At 33.5% G+C, this 25,659-nt stretch overlaps 1 protein-coding gene across 1 annotated transcript; it reads right to left on the bottom strand.

Moving 5' to 3' along the window:
• Positions 1-18,548: 18,548 nt before the first annotated feature.
• LOC120008784 (GDSL esterase/lipase 5-like) lies at positions 18,549-19,557 on the bottom strand. The gene is made up of 4 exons (XM_038859156.1): positions 19,235-19,557; positions 19,012-19,133; positions 18,710-18,919; positions 18,549-18,632 (listed from the first exon to the last, which is right to left on the bottom strand). Exons 1-4 carry the CDS (start codon positions 19,509-19,511, stop codon positions 18,549-18,551), a joined length of 693 nt encoding a protein of 230 aa, XP_038715084.1. The 5' UTR covers positions 19,512-19,557.
• Positions 19,558-25,659: the final 6,102 nt, after the last annotated feature.

Raw genomic sequence — 25,659 nt, 5'->3', positions numbered from 1 at the left:
ATCACTATGTAAATTAATAATTCAAATATTTAATTCAGTTGTTTAATTTAATTATGTAATAGCAATGAGGACTCCTTTATGTAAGTAAGGATAAAGGAATTTGTCTTCTTTATAATCAAAATATCGAATCATCTTCCCAATTATGATAATAATACTATTGTTTATTAAATTTTAAATATGATATTATTAATATTAAAATATTATGATAAAGGAGTTTATATCAGTTATGATCTTCCCAATTTAAATTTTTAAATATTCAAACATATATTGTCTTTTGAAAAAGCCATGTTTTTATTAATTGAATATGCCGCTTTGTTGCTTCATGCTTAGAACATTCCTTACACACGATGGTTCGTGTTCCTTCGGCTGAATCAACAAATCAACCCATCGTTCTTGGTCTGATGAATGCACCTGGCGGTTGGACAAAGTAATTTATGAATTATTTACTGCATTGGGAATAAAAACCATAGAGAGTACATATTTAAAAAAACCAAATAAATAATTACGGAACTTAAGTTCAACAATATCAAATCAAACAACTAAAAAAATTTACTCCCGTCCTGATCTTTTTTCAATCTTGATGTTTTTCACCTTATTGGTGGAAAGTTGTGTGTATAATTCATCGGGTAGATCACAATCAGTTATTATATTTGATGACATTCTTTTTAAGAAAGTCTTCTTTGGAGAGATACCATCCGTCTCATCCGAAAATGAATCCTAAAATATTAAAATATATTTATAAGGATCTTGAAAGCTAAATTACATGCAATGTCAATCATTATTTTAATAATTACTAATATCTTGTTCACCTCATTGACTTCCCGAATATTTTCAATAGAATGTATTGAGTCCTATAATTAAATAATTTGCTAAATTAATATAAATTTAACCACTTATAAAATATTATATTTCAATTATATTTGGGTACTATAATTGTAATAATAACCTGATGGACAATTGAGGAAAAAAATAAAATTTTCAATAAGAGACTTATCATCTGTCACCCACTGAATAGCACAACTATCCAACAAATATCCAATTCATTATGATATTCATTGGTATGTAGCCATGTTATGCCATCGATCAATAAAGGAAAAACTGTAAATGCAGCGAGTACAATGGAATTGTGTAATTGGAAGCACAATAACTTATCAACTGTACATATGCATTCCATCTAAATTCGCATATCTTGAAAGGTCATCCTACTCATTTATCGAAGTACTTGAATTTGCATATGAAGAGATGTTTTTAACTGTTGATGATGATTAGATCAGGTTTTAGGAATTGTCTAGGCTCATTGGACTTGACTTTCTATGTGTTTGGTTGTAGATCGAAGACTTGAAAATTTCTCCATGGCAACTCTATAAGCTCATTGTCTGCATTGAAATTGTTTGGCTAGACAAATCAAGATTATTCAGCTATGCTAAACAACTATATGTAAAGAAAGAACAAATTAGCAAGTGAGAAAATGAGAAATACGTACCACACAGATTTCTTTTCATTGGAGATGGGGACATCACCCTCTAAATTACATTTAGAAAACAATCATTAATGATGTTAAACCCTAAAGCAAATATGACATCAATAACAATTAACAGAAACACAAGTACAATTTGTGCTCATTCCCGAAGAGTCCTCTTTGATGTATTGATGTACAAAACTGCACAAGGAATATCAAATATAATAAATTAGTCATTGTTACACCAATGGAATGATAACCAGAAAATAAAATCAAGCATGACAATTTACTCATTTATCAATTTTTCCACAGATGAAAGCATCATCATACTTGGTGATGATTATCTACGTTTATATATGTTTAAAGTGTTGATCATCATACTTTTTTTGAATATATTTAAAATAATTGAAAAATCTTTGAAATGTTGGTTTTCACAATCCTTTTGAATATCTTTAAAATAGTTGAAAAAATCACTGAAGTTTAGGAGATATAGCATATTATCCATTATATGTTTGATTTAAAAAAATTCAATGTTGATTTATGAGAAAAAATAATTAATACTATAAAAGTATTGAAAATTTATGAGGGGAAAAAGCTGAAGTGTCTTCTACTTTTATATATTATATGATAGTAGTAAAAAAATAATTGTTAAATCATCATATTATATTTTACATAATGATAAAGTATATTTATAAATAGTTGTTAGAAGATTAGAAGGCTAGAAAATTCAAATATGTATGATCAACCAACCAAGACATGATAAGAATTAAATAATTCTTATCTATTTATACGTTTATGGTTTACGTGATTTTAGGAGAGAAAAAAATATTTTGTATGTAGTGTTGTCTTTCTCTATTATATCTTATTATCCTCTATATTTTTGCTAAAATATTTAAAACAATATTTCAATCTTAGTTGAGGGAATAAATTAACTATTTCAATTGAAATGTAGCTGAGAGAATAAATAAATTAATAGGGTAAAATATAAATTCCAATTTAAACTCGAATTCTCTCCCAAAAGTATGTTAAATCATGAATTAAAATGTGTTATTGACTATTTTGGTATTCATAATGTCATAATATAGTTGATTTTGAAAAAAAAATATAAATTCTAAACCCTAAACACTATATTTCAATTGAAATGTAGTTGAGAAAATAAATAAATTAATAGGGTAAAATATTTCTAAGTTTAGGAGGGAAAAGAAGATGAATTGTATAAAATCTTTTATATATTTATAGATATATATATATATATATTTTAAAATAGTAATAAATAATACTTATATTATAATTTAAATAATGATAAAGGATAATCATTAAATTATTAAATTGTAGTTTAGATAAATGATAATTTAAATGGTTGTTAGATGATTATGACTAAATAACTAAAACATAATAAGAATTAAAATATCTGAAAAATAATAAGAATTAAAAAATCTAAAAAGAAACTTGGAAGTTTGAGAGGGAAAAAAATGTGAAGTTGTATTCTACTTTTATATATATATATAGATAAATACTCTTAGAAGGTATCAGATATCTCTTATTTGAATATCTTCTTTTTTTTTTTTGTGTTTTTCATATGTTCTCTTAACTTAGACACTTTAGGATAAATCTTTGAGTAAATCTGAAAAACTATTCTATTTTATCTATATGTGCAATTTAAATATATATCGACATTCGATGGACAATCTAGATGTTCTTCGGGAAATTTGTCGATATGGCGTACCTAAACCCATATAAAATTTTCTCCCACAAAACTTAATTGATTGAGTGTCCTTGAGCCCAAGTTCATATAATCAATATGGTAACTTATATATTGAGTCTTGAGCTTATAAACCTTCACTATCGGATTGAATTTTTACACCAACATTTATATATACATCTTCACGTGGTCACTTTTGGAATCAATTTCTCATTCATTTTATATGAATTTTTCTAATTTAAACGTATTATGTCACTCTACGTTCGTAGATGCATGGTTGTCAAAATCGCGATCTATTTCACAAGATCGTACGATTTGAGATCAAGAAAACGACTGGAATGTATTCAAAATCGCAAGTTTGATAAGATCGCACGATCTTCCCATCCGATCTTATTGATTCTACCGATATTAACTTAATGAGCTTATTGGCAATGGACTTGTGGGCTGGGATTTGAGAATTCTAATGATATTTTATACTTATGATATGATTCTATAAGAAAGAACATGTTTAAAAATTTATTATCTGTATAATATTATACTACGTTTATAACGAAATAATCAATGTTATCAAACCCGAACCACCGGTCTGACCAGTTCAACCCCTATTTTTTATATTGTCAGGCCGGTTCTATTGTTAGTCTGAATAGGCATTTGACCCACATTGACTGGTCAAACCTATGGGTTCAACTATGATTTGGAAGGCCCGCCCGATTTTGTGGGCCTTGTACTTTTTACAAAATCACGCTGATGAAACTCACCTCAGTACCCTTGTTGGCTTTAAATAGACATTCCCATAGCAAATTTGCTTCTTGTTTTGATGTGGAACCCTAAGAAAAAGGCAAAGAGAGATACAGTGACAGAAAACAAAGAGAGGGTGGGTCCCTTGTCTTAAAAGAAAAATCAGTGTAGTGTTGTAAACTATCAATCATTTATTCTTATCTTTTGTTTTTTCTCTTAATGTTTTAATTAATTAAAATTTCAAAATCGTCATTTTAACTCTTTTCTAAAATCTTATAACTATTTTTATGTTTAATTTTATTCACCCATGAGATATGTTATTTATATTATTACACATTTTCCTTTTCCATCTTAAATTAATTAATTATTTATGTTGAATTATTTGATATCTAAGTTAAAAAAATTTATTTATTATACTAACATTATTATTTATAAATAAATTAAATAATTTAAATAATATGGGTTAACCCTTGACCCTTCGGACCTACCGGTTGAACCTTCAAAACTTACGTTCACGGGTCGATGAGCGAGTCGGGTTTGATAACACATGAAATAATTATTGTATTATTTTATAGTTATTTTTAAAAATTTTGTAACGACTCTGTTTGATGGGGGCGTTGGTTGGGGTGGGTCCGCTAGCGAGTCCGCTTTTCCAGTCCGCCCCACCAAACAACCCATATAAGCTGGGCGTTACTGCCTAACAAAAACAAGCTCCCAATGGGAGCTTGTTGTAGGGCGGGTAGCTTTTGACATGGGTTTCCCTCCCAAAAGTTGCAGTTTTTTATTTATTTTTATTCTTTTTTTGGCGTGGGTTCTACATGATTGAAGTCAACTTTTTTATTTTTTATTTAAAAACCATGGACACATCTGCTTTCCATTTAAATAATATTTATATGAAATAAATTAAATTCTTAATAAACTACAAAACATACCATTAAAGTAAATTAATAACAAATATAAATTAATATTTATACTTATAAATTGATAATTCTTATAATAAATTAATAATTGATATAAAAAATTAGTAATTCTTATAATGAAATAATTATCCATTCTGAATAAATATTAAAGTAAATTAATAACTATTATAAATAATAAATTAATAATTCTTATAATAAATTAATATTTATTCATTTATAGTTGTAATAACTTACATTTATAATAAATTTTTTTTATTCATTAATAATAATTAACACAATAAAAAAAATAATTTACACAGTTTAGCCGCTAATAACAGTAAAAGTTTCACCAAACACTTCACAGCTTTAAGCTCAACTTTTTTCCACAATTTAACCGCTAGAGTTGAAAATCAACACAATCGCTTTACCAAACGGGCACAACATCCTACGATTTTATGATTTGATTTTACGATTTAATCTTGTCCACCTTCCATCGATCTTAGGTAACATATCGATTTTGACAACCTTACGTAGATGTATGCTTTCAAACCCAAACTGTCCCAAAAGCGTTTGAGTCCCACATCTATCCATGCCCAAAATAGGTCCATTGCAATGCACATATCAAACAGTTCATTGTTTTCACCAATGGTTCTTGCTCTACAGCTAGCTAACATGTTGGTTGTTGCCTTTATATAAGATAAACATGACATCGCATTAGACAATGAAAGTTTCTGAATCTGTTATAATCTCCTCTCTTTGTTCTCTTGAATGCACTTAATATTAACCCGTGATGATTTCTCTGTGCATTTCATTCTAATAAAAACTTATTTCTTTCTTATTTGTTGACCACTGCTTACCAAGGGTTTCTTTGAGGGGCAATATTCAAACTTAGGAGAAGTATAAATTTAGTGATGAAGGTGGTAAGTATACTAAATTTATGGGAATATCAGTGAAGAAATCTAATTTGGCACCATGAATTATAAGACTTGGAAAAAAATTCCACCTAGAAAAAGAGAGAGCGTTTGTGGATAGAATTGAAGGTATCGTATTCTAATTACCTTATTTAGTTGAAAAATTATGAATTTCTTCTTTTTATAAGTATAAATTTCATATGTTCACATAGACAATTCACAATTCCTCCTAAAGGTAACGTATTATAAGGTATTGAACCATAAAAACCGCAGAAAAAGTCTTGGTGACGCTTTCATAGGTAAAAAAATACGCAAACGCGGGTAAATATTTCACCTGTGGTTTTTGTATATATTGTTGCAGTTGAAACCGTAGGCACATGTATTATATGTTGCAATGTCTATTAGATTTTCTATATATTTTTGCGCTTAAAACTGTAGTGTAATATCCTGACTTGATTACACACTATTCATAGTACTTTGACGTAATTGATCGAGGTGGAGTGAACCTCGGTGATCGTAAATCGGGATTTGGAGAGAATAAAAATTAAATCAAGATAAAAATATTAATATATTTTTAATAAATGGGGGATTTAAAAAGAAAATTTTTGGCACAAGAATCACTCGAATCGGATTTAAATTAGATTTATTATGAATTTTTGAAGTTAATTGAAACATTTTTTTAAGGGGTGTTTTTGAAAGATGGGTGTTTATGAAAATAAAAGATTGTATAAAATAATAATTAAAATAATTAAAAAATAAAAAATTGCTAATATACCCTCACTCTCACACGACTTTCTCTCTCCTATTTCTCTCTATATCACGGTTTACCGGCGATTCTGACGATTCCGGAGACGTTGACGGTCAAGCTTGGTACCAAAAGGAGTGTATAGACAAGACGAGCATAACCCAACTTGAATTAGGTTGAACGAAACTCCGGTTTGGGAGAACTCCGGGATTGAAGTTCGGGCCACCGTGAACTTTCTTTGGTCGATCTGGCCGATTACGGCTACGGTTTGGCTTGTTTCAGGTACCTATGAGTTCATCTCATCGAGCTCTTCAATTTGATGTAAGATTTGGCAGGTTTGGGTGGCAGGATCGCCGGCGGTGGTGTTGAATGGGTTTGAGCCGAGTTGACCCGGTTTGACCCATTTGACTTGGTTTGACCCTGTTTGACCATTGACTGTTGACTTTGACCGTTGATCATAGTTGATCGAACGTATTTTAACTGTATTTTCGTATATCGTGTTTTTTTCGATGTAGATGGTGATCTTGGTTGAGATTTGGAGCGGGTTGACTTTCGAAGTCAGGGGTTTGACGGGACGCGTGCGTGGTATTCGCATTTTGATTTCCAGGTAGGGGTTTTCGTGTCTTTCGCGTGTGGTTCTAGGGTTCCGGTTTCAACTATTATTATATTATGGTTTTGTCGGTTTCCGGAGGTGGAAATGCGACCTGTTTGTATGTTTTACACATATTCTCTGTTGATTATCATTATTGGTATGCTTTTAGGAGTGAAGTGATTGGAGGTGGTTGATGTAGACTGTGGGACCCATATAGGAGCCCAATATATCGGATTATGATGGATTATACAATAGACCGGGTACGTACCTGTAGACCGTCTGAGATGAGATACATCACAGGGGACGCTCTCTGGTGTAGGCTATGCTATCGGGATATCCGATCCTCATCCAGTTTCAGTGTGGACCTGGTCTGGGAGATACCCTATGGGGATTAGGGTGGGTCCAGGGGTGGATTACGGATTATGGATTACCGGAGATTGGTGTTTGTGGTTACGGTGTTGTATAGCCTTATCGGCTGTCATGTTACTTGGTTGGATTGCTGATAGTTACATATTTATTGTACTTCATATTATGCATCATATTACTTGATTTCTTATTTTTAGATATCGATGTTCCCTTCCTAGGCCCGACTGAGCTTCTTGGCTCACCCCCTTCTTGTTTCCCTTTCAGGTGAGTTGGATATAGGTGACGATGGTCAACGGCGGGACGTATGAGCTGGTGTGTAGTCTCAAGCTGTTTCTTTAGCTGAGTGTGACGACTTTGGGTATTGTATTTTGTATATATTACATATTTACTCAGTTTGATCTCGGGTAGATATGTCTTTTTATTTCCGCTGTTGTATAGATACTCTGATGGTTTTGGTGAATGTATATATGGTATTTTAGAGGGACCGTTTCCACATTATATGTTTCAAGAGTTGTATCATTTTATATGTTTTATGAGGTTTATATATTGGATTAAGGGTTGGTTCGGGGGATGGGGTCCCCTACCGGTCACGTTCTTGTGGGTATAGGTACACTTCGGTATATCTTAGGAGAGAGGAGCGTGACATGTAGGCACATGTATTATCTGTTGTAATATCTATTAGATTTCGTATATATTGCTGCGCTTAAAACTGTAGGCACATGCGTTTCAAAAAAAAAATTGTAGGCACATGTATTATCTGTTGTAGAGTATAATATGTTACAAAATAATCTAAGGGGTTGTAGTTGAAATAAAAAATTTCAGGGTACAATTGAAAAGGGCACGAAAGTTTAAGGGGGCTAATGGAAATTTAAGGAATCTCTGCAATGGAGGCAGCAACCCCAATCTTTTATTCAACCACACATAAATATAGAGAGTGGCTAGGGTTTGTTCAATATTCAATTTCACACAGCATACTCTCCAAGATCAGATCACATGATTAACTAAACAACATGGTAATTAAAAGAATAAAAACCATAGAGAGTACATATTTAAAAAAACCAAATAAATAATTACGGAACTTAAGTTCAACAATATCAAATCAAACAACTAAAAAAATTTACTCCCGTCCTGATCTTTTTTCAATCTTGATGTTTTTCACCTTATTGGTGGAAAGTTGTGTGTATAATTCATCGGGTAGATCACAATCAGTTATTATATTTGATGACATTCTTTTTAAGAAAGTCTTCTTTGGAGAGATACCATCCGTCTCATCCGAAAATGAATCCTAAAATATTAAAATATATTTATAAGGATCTTGAAAGCTAAATTACATGCAATGTCAATCATTATTTTAATAATTACTAATATCTTGTTCACCTCATTGACTTCCCGAATATTTTCAATAGAATGTATTGAGTCCTATAATTAAATAATTTGCTAAATTAATATAAATTTAACCACTTATAAAATATTATATTTCAATTATATTTGGGTACTATAATTGTAATAATAACCTGATGGACAATTGAGGAAAAAAATAAAATTTTCAATAAGAGACTTATCATCTGTCACCCACTGAATAGCACAACTATCCAACAAATATCCAATTCATTATGATATTCATTGGTATGTAGCCATGTTATGCCATCGATCAATAAAGGAAAAACTGTAAATGCAGCGAGTACAATGGAATTGTGTAATTGGAAGCACAATAACTTATCAACTGTACATATGCATTCCATCTAAATTCGCATATCTTGAAAGGTCATCCTACTCATTTATCGAAGTACTTGAATTTGCATATGAAGAGATGTTTTTAACTGTTGATGATGATTAGATCAGGTTTTAGGAATTGTCTAGGCTCATTGGACTTGACTTTCTATGTGTTTGGTTGTAGATCGAAGACTTGAAAATTTCTCCATGGCAACTCTATAAGCTCATTGTCTGCATTGAAATTGTTTGGCTAGACAAATCAAGATTATTCAGCTATGCTAAACAACTATATGTAAAGAAAGAACAAATTAGCAAGTGAGAAAATGAGAAATACGTACCACACAGATTTCTTTTCATTGGAGATGGGGACATCACCCTCTAAATTACATTTAGAAAACAATCATTAATGATGTTAAACCCTAAAGCAAATATGACATCAATAACAATTAACAGAAACACAAGTACAATTTGTGCTCATTCCCGAAGAGTCCTCTTTGATGTATTGATGTACAAAACTGCACAAGGAATATCAAATATAATAAATTAGTCATTGTTACACCAATGGAATGATAACCAGAAAATAAAATCAAGCATGACAATTTACTCATTTATCAATTTTTCCACAGATGAAAGCATCATCATACTTGGTGATGATTATCTACGTTTATATATGTTTAAAGTGTTGATCATCATACTTTTTTTGAATATATTTAAAATAATTGAAAAATCTTTGAAATGTTGGTTTTCACAATCCTTTTGAATATCTTTAAAATAGTTGAAAAAATCACTGAAGTTTAGGAGATATAGCATATTATCCATTATATGTTTGATTTAAAAAAATTCAATGTTGATTTATGAGAAAAAATAATTAATACTATAAAAGTATTGAAAATTTATGAGGGGAAAAAGCTGAAGTGTCTTCTACTTTTATATATTATATGATAGTAGTAAAAAAATAATTGTTAAATCATCATATTATATTTTACATAATGATAAAGTATATTTATAAATAGTTGTTAGAAGATTAGAAGGCTAGAAAATTCAAATATGTATGATCAACCAACCAAGACATGATAAGAATTAAATAATTCTTATCTATTTATACGTTTATGGTTTACGTGATTTTAGGAGAGAAAAAAATATTTTGTATGTAGTGTTGTCTTTCTCTATTATATCTTATTATCCTCTATATTTTTGCTAAAATATTTAAAACAATATTTCAATCTTAGTTGAGGGAATAAATTAACTATTTCAATTGAAATGTAGCTGAGAGAATAAATAAATTAATAGGGTAAAATATAAATTCCAATTTAAACTCGAATTCTCTCCCAAAAGTATGTTAAATCATGAATTAAAATGTGTTATTGACTATTTTGGTATTCATAATGTCATAATATAGTTGATTTTGAAAAAAAAATATAAATTCTAAACCCTAAACACTATATTTCAATTGAAATGTAGTTGAGAAAATAAATAAATTAATAGGGTAAAATATTTCTAAGTTTAGGAGGGAAAAGAAGATGAATTGTATAAAATCTTTTATATATTTATAGATATATATATATATATATTTTAAAATAGTAATAAATAATACTTATATTATAATTTAAATAATGATAAAGGATAATCATTAAATTATTAAATTGTAGTTTAGATAAATGATAATTTAAATGGTTGTTAGATGATTATGACTAAATAACTAAAACATAATAAGAATTAAAATATCTGAAAAATAATAAGAATTAAAAAATCTAAAAAGAAACTTGGAAGTTTGAGAGGGAAAAAAATGTGAAGTTGTATTCTACTTTTATATATATATATAGATAAATACTCTTAGAAGGTATCAGATATCTCTTATTTGAATATCTTCTTTTTTTTTTTTGTGTTTTTCATATGTTCTCTTAACTTAGACACTTTAGGATAAATCTTTGAGTAAATCTGAAAAACTATTCTATTTTATCTATATGTGCAATTTAAATATATATCGACATTCGATGGACAATCTAGATGTTCTTCGGGAAATTTGTCGATATGGCGTACCTAAACCCATATAAAATTTTCTCCCACAAAACTTAATTGATTGAGTGTCCTTGAGCCCAAGTTCATATAATCAATATGGTAACTTATATATTGAGTCTTGAGCTTATAAACCTTCACTATCGGATTGAATTTTTACACCAACATTTATATATACATCTTCACGTGGTCACTTTTGGAATCAATTTCTCATTCATTTTATATGAATTTTTCTAATTTAAACGTATTATGTCACTCTACGTTCGTAGATGCATGGTTGTCAAAATCGCGATCTATTTCACAAGATCGTACGATTTGAGATCAAGAAAACGACTGGAATGTATTCAAAATCGCAAGTTTGATAAGATCGCACGATCTTCCCATCCGATCTTATTGATTCTACCGATATTAACTTAATGAGCTTATTGGCAATGGACTTGTGGGCTGGGATTTGAGAATTCTAATGATATTTTATACTTATGATATGATTCTATAAGAAAGAACATGTTTAAAAATTTATTATCTGTATAATATTATACTACGTTTATAACGAAATAATCAATGTTATCAAACCCGAACCACCGGTCTGACCAGTTCAACCCCTATTTTTTATATTGTCAGGCCGGTTCTATTGTTAGTCTGAATAGGCATTTGACCCACATTGACTGGTCAAACCTATGGGTTCAACTATGATTTGGAAGGCCCGCCCGATTTTGTGGGCCTTGTACTTTTTACAAAATCACGCTGATGAAACTCACCTCAGTACCCTTGTTGGCTTTAAATAGACATTCCCATAGCAAATTTGCTTCTTGTTTTGATGTGGAACCCTAAGAAAAAGGCAAAGAGAGATACAGTGACAGAAAACAAAGAGAGGGTGGGTCCCTTGTCTTAAAAGAAAAATCAGTGTAGTGTTGTAAACTATCAATCATTTATTCTTATCTTTTGTTTTTTCTCTTAATGTTTTAATTAATTAAAATTTCAAAATCGTCATTTTAACTCTTTTCTAAAATCTTATAACTATTTTTATGTTTAATTTTATTCACCCATGAGATATGTTATTTATATTATTACACATTTTCCTTTTCCATCTTAAATTAATTAATTATTTATGTTGAATTATTTGATATCTAAGTTAAAAAAATTTATTTATTATACTAACATTATTATTTATAAATAAATTAAATAATTTAAATAATATGGGTTAACCCTTGACCCTTCGGACCTACCGGTTGAACCTTCAAAACTTACGTTCACGGGTCGATGAGCGAGTCGGGTTTGATAACACATGAAATAATTATTGTATTATTTTATAGTTATTTTTAAAAATTTTGTAACGACTCTGTTTGATGGGGGCGTTGGTTGGGGTGGGTCCGCTAGCGAGTCCGCTTTTCCAGTCCGCCCCACCAAACAACCCATATAAGCTGGGCGTTACTGCCTAACAAAAACAAGCTCCCAATGGGAGCTTGTTGTAGGGCGGGTAGCTTTTGACATGGGTTTCCCTCCCAAAAGTTGCAGTTTTTTATTTATTTTTATTCTTTTTTTGGCGTGGGTTCTACATGATTGAAGTCAACTTTTTTATTTTTTATTTAAAAACCATGGACACATCTGCTTTCCATTTAAATAATATTTATATGAAATAAATTAAATTCTTAATAAACTACAAAACATACCATTAAAGTAAATTAATAACAAATATAAATTAATATTTATACTTATAAATTGATAATTCTTATAATAAATTAATAATTGATATAAAAAATTAGTAATTCTTATAATGAAATAATTATCCATTCTGAATAAATATTAAAGTAAATTAATAACTATTATAAATAATAAATTAATAATTCTTATAATAAATTAATATTTATTCATTTATAGTTGTAATAACTTACATTTATAATAAATTTTTTTTATTCATTAATAATAATTAACACAATAAAAAAAATAATTTACACAGTTTAGCCGCTAATAACAGTAAAAGTTTCACCAAACACTTCACAGCTTTAAGCTCAACTTTTTTCCACAATTTAACCGCTAGAGTTGAAAATCAACACAATCGCTTTACCAAACGGGCACAACATCCTACGATTTTATGATTTGATTTTACGATTTAATCTTGTCCACCTTCCATCGATCTTAGGTAACATATCGATTTTGACAACCTTACGTAGATGTATGCTTTCAAACCCAAACTGTCCCAAAAGCGTTTGAGTCCCACATCTATCCATGCCCAAAATAGGTCCATTGCAATGCACATATCAAACAGTTCATTGTTTTCACCAATGGTTCTTGCTCTACAGCTAGCTAACATGTTGGTTGTTGCCTTTATATAAGATAAACATGACATCGCATTAGACAATGAAAGTTTCTGAATCTGTTATAATCTCCTCTCTTTGTTCTCTTGAATGCACTTAATATTAACCCGTGATGATTTCTCTGTGCATTTCATTCTAATAAAAACTTATTTCTTTCTTATTTGTTGACCACTGCTTACCAAGGGTTTCTTTGAGGGGCAATATTCAAACTTAGGAGAAGTATAAATTTAGTGATGAAGGTGGTAAGTATACTAAATTTATGGGAATATCAGTGAAGAAATCTAATTTGGCACCATGAATTATAAGACTTGGAAAAAAATTCCACCTAGAAAAAGAGAGAGCGTTTGTGGATAGAATTGAAGGTATCGTATTCTAATTACCTTATTTAGTTGAAAAATTATGAATTTCTTCTTTTTATAAGTATAAATTTCATATGTTCACATAGACAATTCACAATTCCTCCTAAAGGTAACGTATTATAAGGTATTGAACCATAAAAACCGCAGAAAAAGTCTTGGTGACGCTTTCATAGGTAAAAAAATACGCAAACGCGGGTAAATATTTCACCTGTGGTTTTTGTATATATTGTTGCAGTTGAAACCGTAGGCACATGTATTATATGTTGCAATGTCTATTAGATTTTCTATATATTTTTGCGCTTAAAACTGTAGTGTAATATCCTGACTTGATTACACACTATTCATAGTACTTTGACGTAATTGATCGAGGTGGAGTGAACCTCGGTGATCGTAAATCGGGATTTGGAGAGAATAAAAATTAAATCAAGATAAAAATATTAATATATTTTTAATAAATGGGGGATTTAAAAAGAAAATTTTTGGCACAAGAATCACTCGAATCGGATTTAAATTAGATTTATTATGAATTTTTGAAGTTAATTGAAACATTTTTTTAAGGGGTGTTTTTGAAAGATGGGTGTTTATGAAAATAAAAGATTGTATAAAATAATAATTAAAATAATTAAAAAATAAAAAATTGCTAATATACCCTCACTCTCACACGACTTTCTCTCTCCTATTTCTCTCTATATCACGGTTTACCGGCGATTCTGACGATTCCGGAGACGTTGACGGTCAAGCTTGGTACCAAAAGGAGTGTATAGACAAGACGAGCATAACCCAACTTGAATTAGGTTGAACGAAACTCCGGTTTGGGAGAACTCCGGGATTGAAGTTCGGGCCACCGTGAACTTTCTTTGGTCGATCTGGCCGATTACGGCTACGGTTTGGCTTGTTTCAGGTACCTATGAGTTCATCTCATCGAGCTCTTCAATTTGATGTAAGATTTGACAGGTTTGGGTGGCAGGATCGCCGGCGGTGGTGTTGAATGGGTTTGGGCCGAGTTGACCCGGTTTGACCCATTTGACTTGGTTTGACCCTGTTTGACCATTGACTGTTGACTTTGACCGTTGATCATAGTTGATCGAACGTATTTTAACTGTATTTTCGTATATCGTGTTTTTTTCGATGTAGACGGTGATCTTGGTTGAGATTTGGAGCGGGTTGACTTTCGAAGTCAGGGGTTTGACGGGACGCGTGCGTGGTATTCGCATTTTGATTTCCAGGTAGGGGTTTTCGTGTCTTTCGCGTGTGGTTCTAGGGTTCCGGTTTCAACTATTATTATATTATGGTTTTGTCGGTTTCCGGAGGTGGAAATGCGACCTGTTTGTATGTTTTACACATATTCTCTGTTGATTATCATTATTGGTATGCTTTTAGGAGTGAAGTGATTGGAGGTGGTTGATGTAGACTGTGGGACCCATATAGGAGCCCAATATATCGGATTATGATGGATTATACAATAGACCGGGTACGTACCTGTAGACCGTCTGAGATGAGATACATCACAGGGGACGCTCTCTGGTGTAGGCTATGCTATCGGGATATCCGATCCTCATCCAGTTTCAGTGTGGACCTGGTCTGGGAGATACCCTATGGGGATTAGGGTGGGTCCAGGGGTGGATTACGGATTATGGATTACCGGAGATTGGTGTTTGTGGTTACGGTGTTGTATAGCCTTATCGGCTGTCATGTTACTTGGTTGGATTGCTGATAGTTACATATTTATTGTACTTCATATTATGCATCATATTACTTGATTTCTTATTTTTAGATATCGATGTTCCCTTCCTAGGCCCGACTGAGCTTCTTGGCTCACCCCCTTCTTGTTTCCCTTTCAGGTGAGTTGGATATAGGTGACGATGGTCAACGGCGGGACGTATGAGCTGGTGTGTAGTCTCAAGCTGTTTCTTTAGCTGAGTGTGACGACTTTGGGTATTGTATTTTGTATATATTACATATTTACTCAGTTTGATCTCGGGTAGATATGTCTTTTTATTTCCGCTGTTGTATAGATACTCTGATGGTTTTGGTGAATGTATATATGGTATTTTAGAGGGACCGTTTCCACATTATATGTTTCAAGAGTTGTATCATTTTATATGTTTTATGAGGTTTATATATTGGATTAAGGGTTGGTTCGGGGGATGGGGTCCCCTACCGGTCACGTTCTTGTGGGTATAGGTACACTTCGGTATATCTTAGGAGAGAGGAGCGTGACATGTAGGCACATGTATTATCTGTTGTAATATCTATTAGATTTCGTATATATTGCTGCGCTTAAAACTGTAGGCACATGCGTTTCAAAAAAAAAATTGTAGGCACATGTATTATCTGTTGTAGAGTATAATATGTTACAAAATAATCTAAGGGGTTGTAGTTGAAATAAAAAATTTCAGGGTACAATTGAAAAGGGCACGAAAGTTTAAGGGGGCTAATGGAAATTTAAGGAATCTCTGCAATGGAGGCAGCAACCCCAATCTTTTATTCAACCACACATAAATATAGAGAGTGGCTAGGGTTTGTTCAATATTCAATTTCACACAGCATACTCTCCAAGATCAGATCACATGATTAACTAAACAACATGGTAATTAAAAGATTAAATTGACCTTAAGAGAAAAGCAGTAAATGACTAAATAAAATGAACAGTGGTGGACCGACTTGTATTTCATTGGGGGGTTGGGGCCCTAGTGGATTTTGCTAGGTAAATTTTTTTATAAGAACCAGAAACAAATTAAAACCTATAAGAACCAGAAACAAATCACCAAACAAATACACTGCATATTCGAAGTTCCAAAGATTTGTAAAATTGAATAAAAAATTACACACCTTGGATGATCAGGAGAACCTTAATTGGTTTCTGGCCATATTTTCTCCAAGATTAATCATCTAGTGGAATATCAGAGTTTAGACATTTTGAGGTTAATCGCTGGAACTCTCACTACTCTCTTCATTCTCATATCTATGTATAAGAAAAGCAAAATACGTTAAAAAATTAAAATCATATCAAAAAAGCAAAGAAATTTAAGTGGGGTTCTAAAATAATTCCAAGAGTACCTTAAATGGGATTCCAAAATTTAAATGGCCGATAAAGGTTGGTTGCCTTTTAGGGAAGGGAAGGTTTGTCATGGTACCAAAAAGAGGCCTGCAGAAAAAAGAAAAAAGAAAAAGAAAATAGTTGTAACGATAGAACAAACACTAAATATTGGTCACACATTAATTAGATGAAGCAACTTGTGCTTAAAAATGGAAGTCAGCAGCAGCCATTCAAAATGGATCCCAAATGACAACAAAAACCTCCACTCCACAGCAGTAGATTAAGCTTTCTATTAGATATTTGCACCAACTCATCTTCTATTTCTCATTCTCCACATCTATAGCCAACAACAGCTTTTTATTTGCGATCTCTTAATAGGTGCATGCACATACAATTTTTTTAAGTGAAGAAAATTTAAAGACTTATAGAATGAGATTTAAAGCACTTGAATGATAAGCTCTTTCTAAGAGTTCACTCACCTCCGTGGCAGCAAATTTGGGTCCACTGGAATAACCACATGTTGACTGTCATTACTATGAATCCAAGGCAAAGGTTGTGGCTGCTGCTCAGGCACCCATTATGAAAGGTATATGCATCAAACATTGGAACTGCCCAACACAAGCCTGAAGATCACATGAATAAATAATCCATAAGCAAGCATGCATAGATGGACGATAGGTATTCCCAACCATCATTGGTTCCAACTTAGAATTTGAATGCCATTAAATCAAATTGTCAAGTATTTATACTCACCACCACTCTCGTCGTTTCGTTCTCCACCATTCTGTTTTCGAGCCTGTTGTCCCAGCCTATAATAAATGCATACCTGAACTGATTGGAGGCAGAAAGGAAGCCTCATCGAAGGAGATTCTAAAAGGCAAAATTAATGAGGCTATGCATTACATACAAGACAAATTAGTAGTACTCACAATGTCATCGATTGACGATTTGAATTGGCTTCAAAAGCAGAAAAGATTCTAAAATGCTTGGACCGGGGCGACATTTTTATTGTCGCCACGAAACGTTTCTCTTATCAGCGAAACCAAAATTGTCGCCGCATATAGGGTATAGATATTACGACGACTTTTATGTCACCGCTTAAAACCGCCACATAAAATCATTATTGTTGTAATGATGTTATAATAGAGTATTTTTTAAAATATGAAAACTCGTAAACAACAATTGTAATAAATAAAAATGTAACTTTTTATTATTTGAAACTATTACTAGTGAATTAAAGACTCTAGTCAAATGACTAGTCCAACAATCCCACTTATAAAATTGTAGCTCCCCCGCTCAGAGCCTCAAAGTCAGGTCAGGCCGTCAGTGGCTTTGCTAACTAAGACGAGGTCCGGTTGATATAAAGCATCAATAATTAAGCCAACAACGCATAAGAACCAAGGATGCAATAGGGCATACGACAAGAGAAAGAATATTGTTCAGCTTTTGGGAATCAGACATAAACACCTTTTCAAGTATTGTTAAGGTTCCAAGATCATTGGATTCCCTTTTGGTTTTTCTATTGAGTGATTCTGTGTGTACTGAGATGGACCCACCACCATGGGAGATCATATAGTAGATACTTGAAATTGTCCAGATTCTTCTCTAGCTCAACAATCACCTTGAGGAGGTGCTTGTTATGCTGCTTTTGGAGAGACACAGCTTCTTCAAAGTCTCTGCCTTTCCCTTGAGATTACGCCAGCCGTGAGAGTGGCAGAAACCTCCAGTCCAACAAGGTAAGAAAAACGAACTTTCTACCTCCACTTTTATATATTTCCTGCCATGAATCAACATTTAAATGAAATAACCAGTGCCCTCAATCATAATAACTCAGATATGGAGCCTTAATCTTACCTTGATTACTGTTGTTATGTTTCCAATGACAATGTCTACATAGTTAGAACTGATGTTTTTTGAAATGGCCGCATAGTAATCATTCAATCCCACGCTGAACAAGTGAACAGCTCGTGATAACCTTTTTTGAGCTTTCACGTTACCGAATTCATCTCTGAACCAAGTCTCCACTTTTTTATAGTTTCTTAGCTGTGCGTGAAGATCTATCACCTGAACAAACAATTAATCATTAGCTGTGTGTGACGATCTATCACCACCAAACTCCATAAGCAATCAAGAAACTATAATATGTATGTATGTACCTTGCCGGGGTGTGTGTCGACAAGAGCACCCGATCCGGCAGAAGCGAAATTGACTCCATAGTGGTACTCATGAAGCCCTGGTTGTAAGAATGGAGGAATCAACGGCATTCCTGCAAATTGAGCTGCATTTCGAAACTAATGTAAGTAAATGAAATTTAAGGAGACTGATGAATCAAATAACAGATGGAAATTCAAATAAACATGCAAGTTTATTAATTGTAACCAATAAAATCAGGTATCACACGGCCATTGGAATATCGTCCTGTTGGGTGCTTGAAATATGTCTCTCCATAAGGCCATAAACTTGCTTGGTTAGGCTTCGTGGTGTTGAGATAGTTGTTGTTGCCAGCATCGTACAGTGAATCTCCAAAGATAAACAAAGGTGCATGCAGCTGCTTCTTTGAACGGGATGCCACCGGTTGTGCCTCCGCTTGGCCAATTGTGGTGGTCAAGAGAAGGACCACCCCGATCACAGACATGTACGAGTTGTTGAAAGCCATCTCTCGGATTTGATTTAGCTGGACGTGAAGAAGAAGAAGAAGAAGAGCTGTTTGATGCACTAAATTAAATCAATTGTATGCCTATATATAATAACGTCTCCGTGAGCTGTTTGCTAACTTTGAAATTGACCCTTCAACCAATACTTCCTTATAAGAGAATACTGCAACTTTTGCCTCTGGATTACCCTGCATAGCTATATATATGTGTGTAAATATATCTCTTCTACTAGCTATGGTGGGTGTGGAAGTAAAGAGAGAGGTGCCACGCTTACCTCCAAAAATGCCACCATCAATTGATTTCCCCAATACCCATCTCAAGATCACATGAAAGCATATATGAAAGATTGAAAAAAATAGAAGAATTAAAATTAACATTCAACTCCGCATACTCTTTTGACAATTGAATGAGCGTACACCTCGAGCTGTCATAACAATCCACACCACGTAGTGACATGTAATAGTGGGTCGAAACTCATGTGAGCGGGGGTTCGAAGGACAAGTCCACCGAACCAGGATTACAAAGAAATGTCCCAACATCTCTCGTCGTACTAATTTTATATATATCAATGACATTAATTACCTTAAATTTGATTTCTATATCTATGACATGTACGAGTTGTTGAAAGCCATCTCTCGGATTTGATTTAGTTGGACGTGAAGAAGAAGAATAAGAAATGGTCTTGACAGTCAGGTTATATATTGTGTCATGTACGGAAAACTAGCAATTATATTCTCATACATACTCCTATAGCTTTTTTGAAATGTTATTTTTGCAAAATTATAATCATTTTAAGATTCGATTATTGTTTATTAAAAGCATTATTCAAGATTTAAATTGAGAAGATTTAAAACCTATTTTAACATCTTAATAACTCTTAATTTCATTTATTTATATGCAACTTTGAAATTGACCCTTCAACCAATACTTCCTTATAAGAGAATACTGCAATTGACCCTTCAACCAATACTTCCTTATAAGAGAATACTGCAATGACATTGATAACATTAATTTTCCTTATAAGAGAATACTGCAATGACATTGATAACACTAATTTTGATTTCCATTAATTTATAGTGACGAAAGATTTTATCATCTCATGTATGTTTTATATCTATATCTATATGTGTGTGTGTGTATATATATATATATATATGGTGTGTGGTTACAGCTAGCTAACTTGTTGCCTTTATATGGTGTGCATGTGCTTACAGGTAGAGAGAGGAGAGCGTTAGGTAGGATAGGAAATTAGTAATTGAAGATAAACATGATAGCGCATTAGACAATGAAAGTTTCTGAATGTGTTACATATAACATTGATGGCTAAAATCAAAATGCAGCTAATTCAATTTATTGGTGAGTATATAACTAAAGTATTGGATTCCTGAAGGCTACAGGCTGACTATAAATGGCGTATTTATGATAATGTAAACCAACATCAAAATGGGTTACTTTATCTGTTTGTTTCTTTAATGCACTTAATATTAACCCGTGATGATTTTTCGTTAATTTGCCTTTCATTCTAATAAAAGCTTGTTTCTTTCGTACTTGTTATTCAGTACTACTGCTTACCAAGGGTTTCTTTGAGAACCAATATTCAAACTCAGGAGAAGTAAAACTCTTTTTTTTTAATCATTGCAATACATAGGGGATTGAGCTCACATGGAATTGATGAAGATATGCCTGTAGCTAGGTGGTAGATGTAGAATATATTTTTATTAATATTAACCTGCATGCATGTGTTCGCTATATATTAGTTGATTCATATCAGGAAGCAAAACACTGGCGTTGCTAAATGTTCTAGAAATTTGGAATCTCCCTAAACTCGGACAACAATTTAGTGATTGTAAAACCCCAAACTTTCAATAGGGGTATAAATGAACTTGAATGAAAATCCTTGTGGATAAATAAATAAATTAAAGGAAATAGAAAAAAAATAATAATAATAGCGTCAGAGAACTTAAGATTATAGTTGGAATTATAGAAAAATACCTAAACTTAAGGTGTACAGTATATATACTCATCTATTCACTAAAAAAAAAAAAAAAACCCTATAACCCACCCTTTTGGCAGCCGCACAAACTCAGCCATCTTAGAAACTCCACAACCTTGGAAAGTTGTCACCGGAGGTGACCAAGATTTGGTAAGCTTTATGGTTCCCTATCATTCTCCTATTTTTCTCTGTTAGTTTGAATTTGTTTGAGTTGTAATGGAGTCTTGGTATTGGTTGATGAGTTAGTGACAACAAGGAGTTGGGATTGTGTAGAGTTTGAGATCTAAGGAAGGTTAAATTGTTGGATGACTGGTACCACGATTTAGGTGAGTTTCTCCATTGTTTTCTTTCTTTTCAAATCCACGGTCAACAATGGCTTGTGCATGTGGGGTTAATGGGATGGGATCTGGGTAGCCTAGAGGTGATCCCTGATATGCCTAAGGGTAAGAGTATATGAGAACCCACCCACGGCAGCCATGCTGCCACCGTCTGGTCGGAGTGCACTAGTGACAGACTCATAATACGTGACTCTGTTGCAAACTAGTGATAGGCCTATCGCCTTTGATCTAGGTAAGTAGTAATTTGGCCATGTTTGATGTGGGGCCATGATGATGTGGTCCAAACTTGTCCCACGGGCTGGTCCATAATATGAACTTGGCCTAGGTGGAATTTAATGAATATATGAGTGACAAATTGAAATTGGGCTCATTAGTTAAAAAATAAAATATAAATGGGACCCAATTGTCATAATGTATGCTGGTAATTTTATAGGAGAACGAGAAGACATTGTAGACGATTAAAATTTTGTGCGTCGCTATCAAGGTAGGAGTTCTTCTTTTCTTTGACCTCTTATACCCGATTTTCTTCATTTTGTATAAATTCTGAGATTTTATTCCCATCATTTTATGCGTGCTGGATAAATTCCTTGATGTCATTTACACAAGGAATTGCTAGCTTCCTATCATATTTGATTTGACTCGTGCTGTTCTTGTTTCTCGTGCTGTTGGTTTGGATTCCTTGTATAACCTATAGAGGTGTTCCATTTATTGGCCTCAGTGCCCAACCCTTTTTATTCTGAAAATTCTATGATATATTTTCTTGCGTGTCAAATACCCGCTTCATTAAATCATCGTTTGTTGTCTATTCGTTGATTCGTAATTCTTCGTGCATGATTATGTTTTCTTTCAGCATGTTGATAGTCATGCACTATTTGGATAGTGTGTTGAAAGATATTGATTTTGTTTAGGACTCTTCGTAGAGCCTTGCATTAAATTGCTAGAACATTGAAGGGTTCCTAAATTATTTTTGGGTGCATGGGAAATTATTGAAATTACAGGCATCACGATATGGTTAATTGTGCGTTGGGTGGATTGGATTGTGATTAAGAGTTGTATTTGTGGATATGGTGATATTACTGTGGTTGGATGGTTGTGCTCGCGACACATCATCAGGAGACATGATCACTGTCTGGGATTATATATCCCCTTTCTGTTACCGCGTGATTATACGGGGTATTTGGATGCCACGGCCTCCGATGGTGGTTCCGGACTACCGTGTGTTGTGTGATGGTAGTGGATGGTTTGGTGTCACTATCACGCCCCTCTCTCCTAAGGTATACCGAAGTGTACCTATATCCATAAGAACATGACCGGCAGGGGACCCCATCCCCCGAACCAACCCTTAATCCAATATGTAAATTATATAAAATGGTAACAACTCCTGAAACATAATGTGGAAACAGTCTCTCCAAAATACCACCTATATACACCCACCCAAAACAATCGGAGTATCTATACAACAGCGGAAATAAGAAAACATATCTACCCGATATCAGATTGAGTAAATAAGTAACACATATACAAATACAATATGCACAATCCTCAAACCTCGCTAAAGAAACAGCTCGAGACTACACACCAGCTCATGCGTCCTGCCGCTGACCAGCATCACCTAAATCCAACTCACCTGAAAGGGAAACAAGAAGAGAGGTGAGCCAAGAAGCTCAGTAGGGCACAGAAAGGGAACACCGATATCCAAAAAATTAAGAAATCCAGGAATATGACGCATAATATGCAGCACAATAATTATACAATCATTGGTAATTCAACCAAGTAATATGGTAGCCGATAAGGCTATACAACACCGTAACCACAAACACCAGCCTCTGGTAATCCATAATCCATAATCCACCCCTGGACCCACCCTAATCCCTATAGGGTGTCTCCCAGTCCAGGTCCACACCGAAACTGGATGAGGATCGGATATCCAGATAGCATAGCCTACACCAGAGAGCGTCCCCTGTGATGCACCTCACCTTAGACGGTCTATAGGTACGTACCTAATTTATTGTATAATCCATCATAATCCAATATATTGGGCTCCTATATGGGCCCCACAGTGTACCTCAACCACCTCCAATCACCCCACTCCCAAAGACGTACCAACAATGATAATCAACATAGAATACGTATAAATCATACAAACAGGTCGTATTTTCACCCCCGGAAATCGACAGAACCATAATATAATAAGAGTCAGTGAAACCGGAGCTCTAGAATCACACGCAAGATACATAGAAAACCTCTACCTGGAAATCAGGATGCAAATATCAATCATGCGTCCCTTATTAACCCCTGACCCTGAAAGTCAACATGCTCCGAATCTCAACCGAGATCACCGTCTACACCGAAAAACACGATATACGAAAATACAGTTAAAATACGGTCTGACAACTATGATCAACGGTCAAAGTCAACGGTCAACGGTCAAATCGAGTCAAATGGTCCAAACCGGGTCAAACCAGGTGAAATGGGTCAAAACCGGGTTAAACCGGGTTGAACCGGTCAACACATCAGTCAACCGAGTCAACTCGGCCTGACTAGGTCAACTCGGCCGAAACCCATTCAACGTCACCGCCGGCGATCCGGCCACCCAAACCTGCCAAATCTTATATCAAATTGAAGAGCTCGATGAAATGAACTCATAGGTACCTGAATCAAGTCAAACCGTCTCCGGAATTGGCCGGATCGACCAAAGAAAGTTTACGGTGGCCGGAATTTCAATCTCAGATTTCTCCCAAACCGGAGCTCCGTTCGACGTGATTCAAGTTGGGTTACACTCGTCTCGTCCGTACGCTTCTTTTGATACCAGCCTTGATCGTCACCGTCGCCGGAATCATGAAATCATAGTTGAACCCGTTTTAGAGAGAGAAAGATGAGAGAGAGGAAATCGTGAGAGAAGAGGGTATTTTTGCAATTTTTTTATTTTCTTTAATTTTTCTTTTATTCAATATTTTACTTTCAAAAACACCCATCTTTCAAAAACACCCCTAACTAAAATGTTCAAATTAACTTCAAAAAGTTATAATAAATCCAATTTAAATCCGATTCGAGTAATTCTTGCGCCAATAATTTTCTTTTTAAATCCCCCATTTTTTAAAAATATTTTCATTGTTTTATCTTGATTTAATTTTTATTCTCCCTAAATCCTGATTCACGATTACCGAGATTCACTCCACCTCAATCAACGTGTCAAAATACCATAAACAGTGTATAATCAGGTTAGGATATTACAGTCACAGTATCCGATGGTGGTTCCGGATGACTTTGTACACGAGATGTTGTGTTGTGTGATTGTATATATTTGCTTGCATATATATATATATATATATATATATATATATATATATATATATATATATATTATTTATGCATATCGGATGGTGATTGTGGCATGATTCATAATTATACTATCTCTGTTTCTTTTGCATCGCCATGGGTTGATTATTATTTTGTGGCTAGTTCTCTCTCTCCCATCGGGATTTTTGTTGTGCTTGTTCTCTCGGTTATCCGTTTCTTGGGTATTCGGGTTCTTATCGGGTGTTATACCCCTACTGGGCTTTATAGCTCAACCTCTTTTTCTTTGTTTCCCTTTCAGGTGAGTATGTAGATGGTGACCAGCACCCCGAGGCGTGAGCGTTGTGCCATGGATAACAACTAGTGGGTTTATGGGTTGGGTTTAGGATTTAATTATAAAGACTTCCGCGTGTTTTAATTCTTAGACTTTGTAATGTCACAAATTTTTTTTAAGAGATGGATTTTATATTGAATTTGCAATAAATGATTTTTTTTAATGAGTTTGCATAGTGGTTGAACGTT

The sequence above is a fragment of the Tripterygium wilfordii genome, chromosome 11 (genome assembly GCF_013401445.1).
Source record: "Tripterygium wilfordii isolate XIE 37 chromosome 11, ASM1340144v1, whole genome shotgun sequence".
In the NCBI taxonomy this organism is placed as follows: domain Eukaryota; kingdom Viridiplantae; phylum Streptophyta; class Magnoliopsida; order Celastrales; family Celastraceae; genus Tripterygium; species Tripterygium wilfordii.
The sequence above is the reverse complement of the archived record's forward strand: the minus strand, read 5'-3'. Positions and strand labels throughout refer to the sequence as shown.

Excerpts from the sequence above, each read along its gene's own strand:
- LOC120008784 (XM_038859156.1), bottom strand. The coding sequence starts at position 19,511 with ATGGCTTTCAACAACTCGTACATGTCTGTGATCGGGGTGGTCCTTCTC. Across the intron at positions 19,134-19,234 it reads TGTGATACCTGATTTTATTG|CTCAATTTGCAGGAATGCCG; the intron begins GTTACAATTAAT and ends TTCGAAATGCAG. Across the intron at positions 18,920-19,011 it reads TCGACACACACCCCGGCAAG|GTGATAGATCTTCACGCACA; the intron begins GTACATACATAC and ends TTGTTTGTTCAG.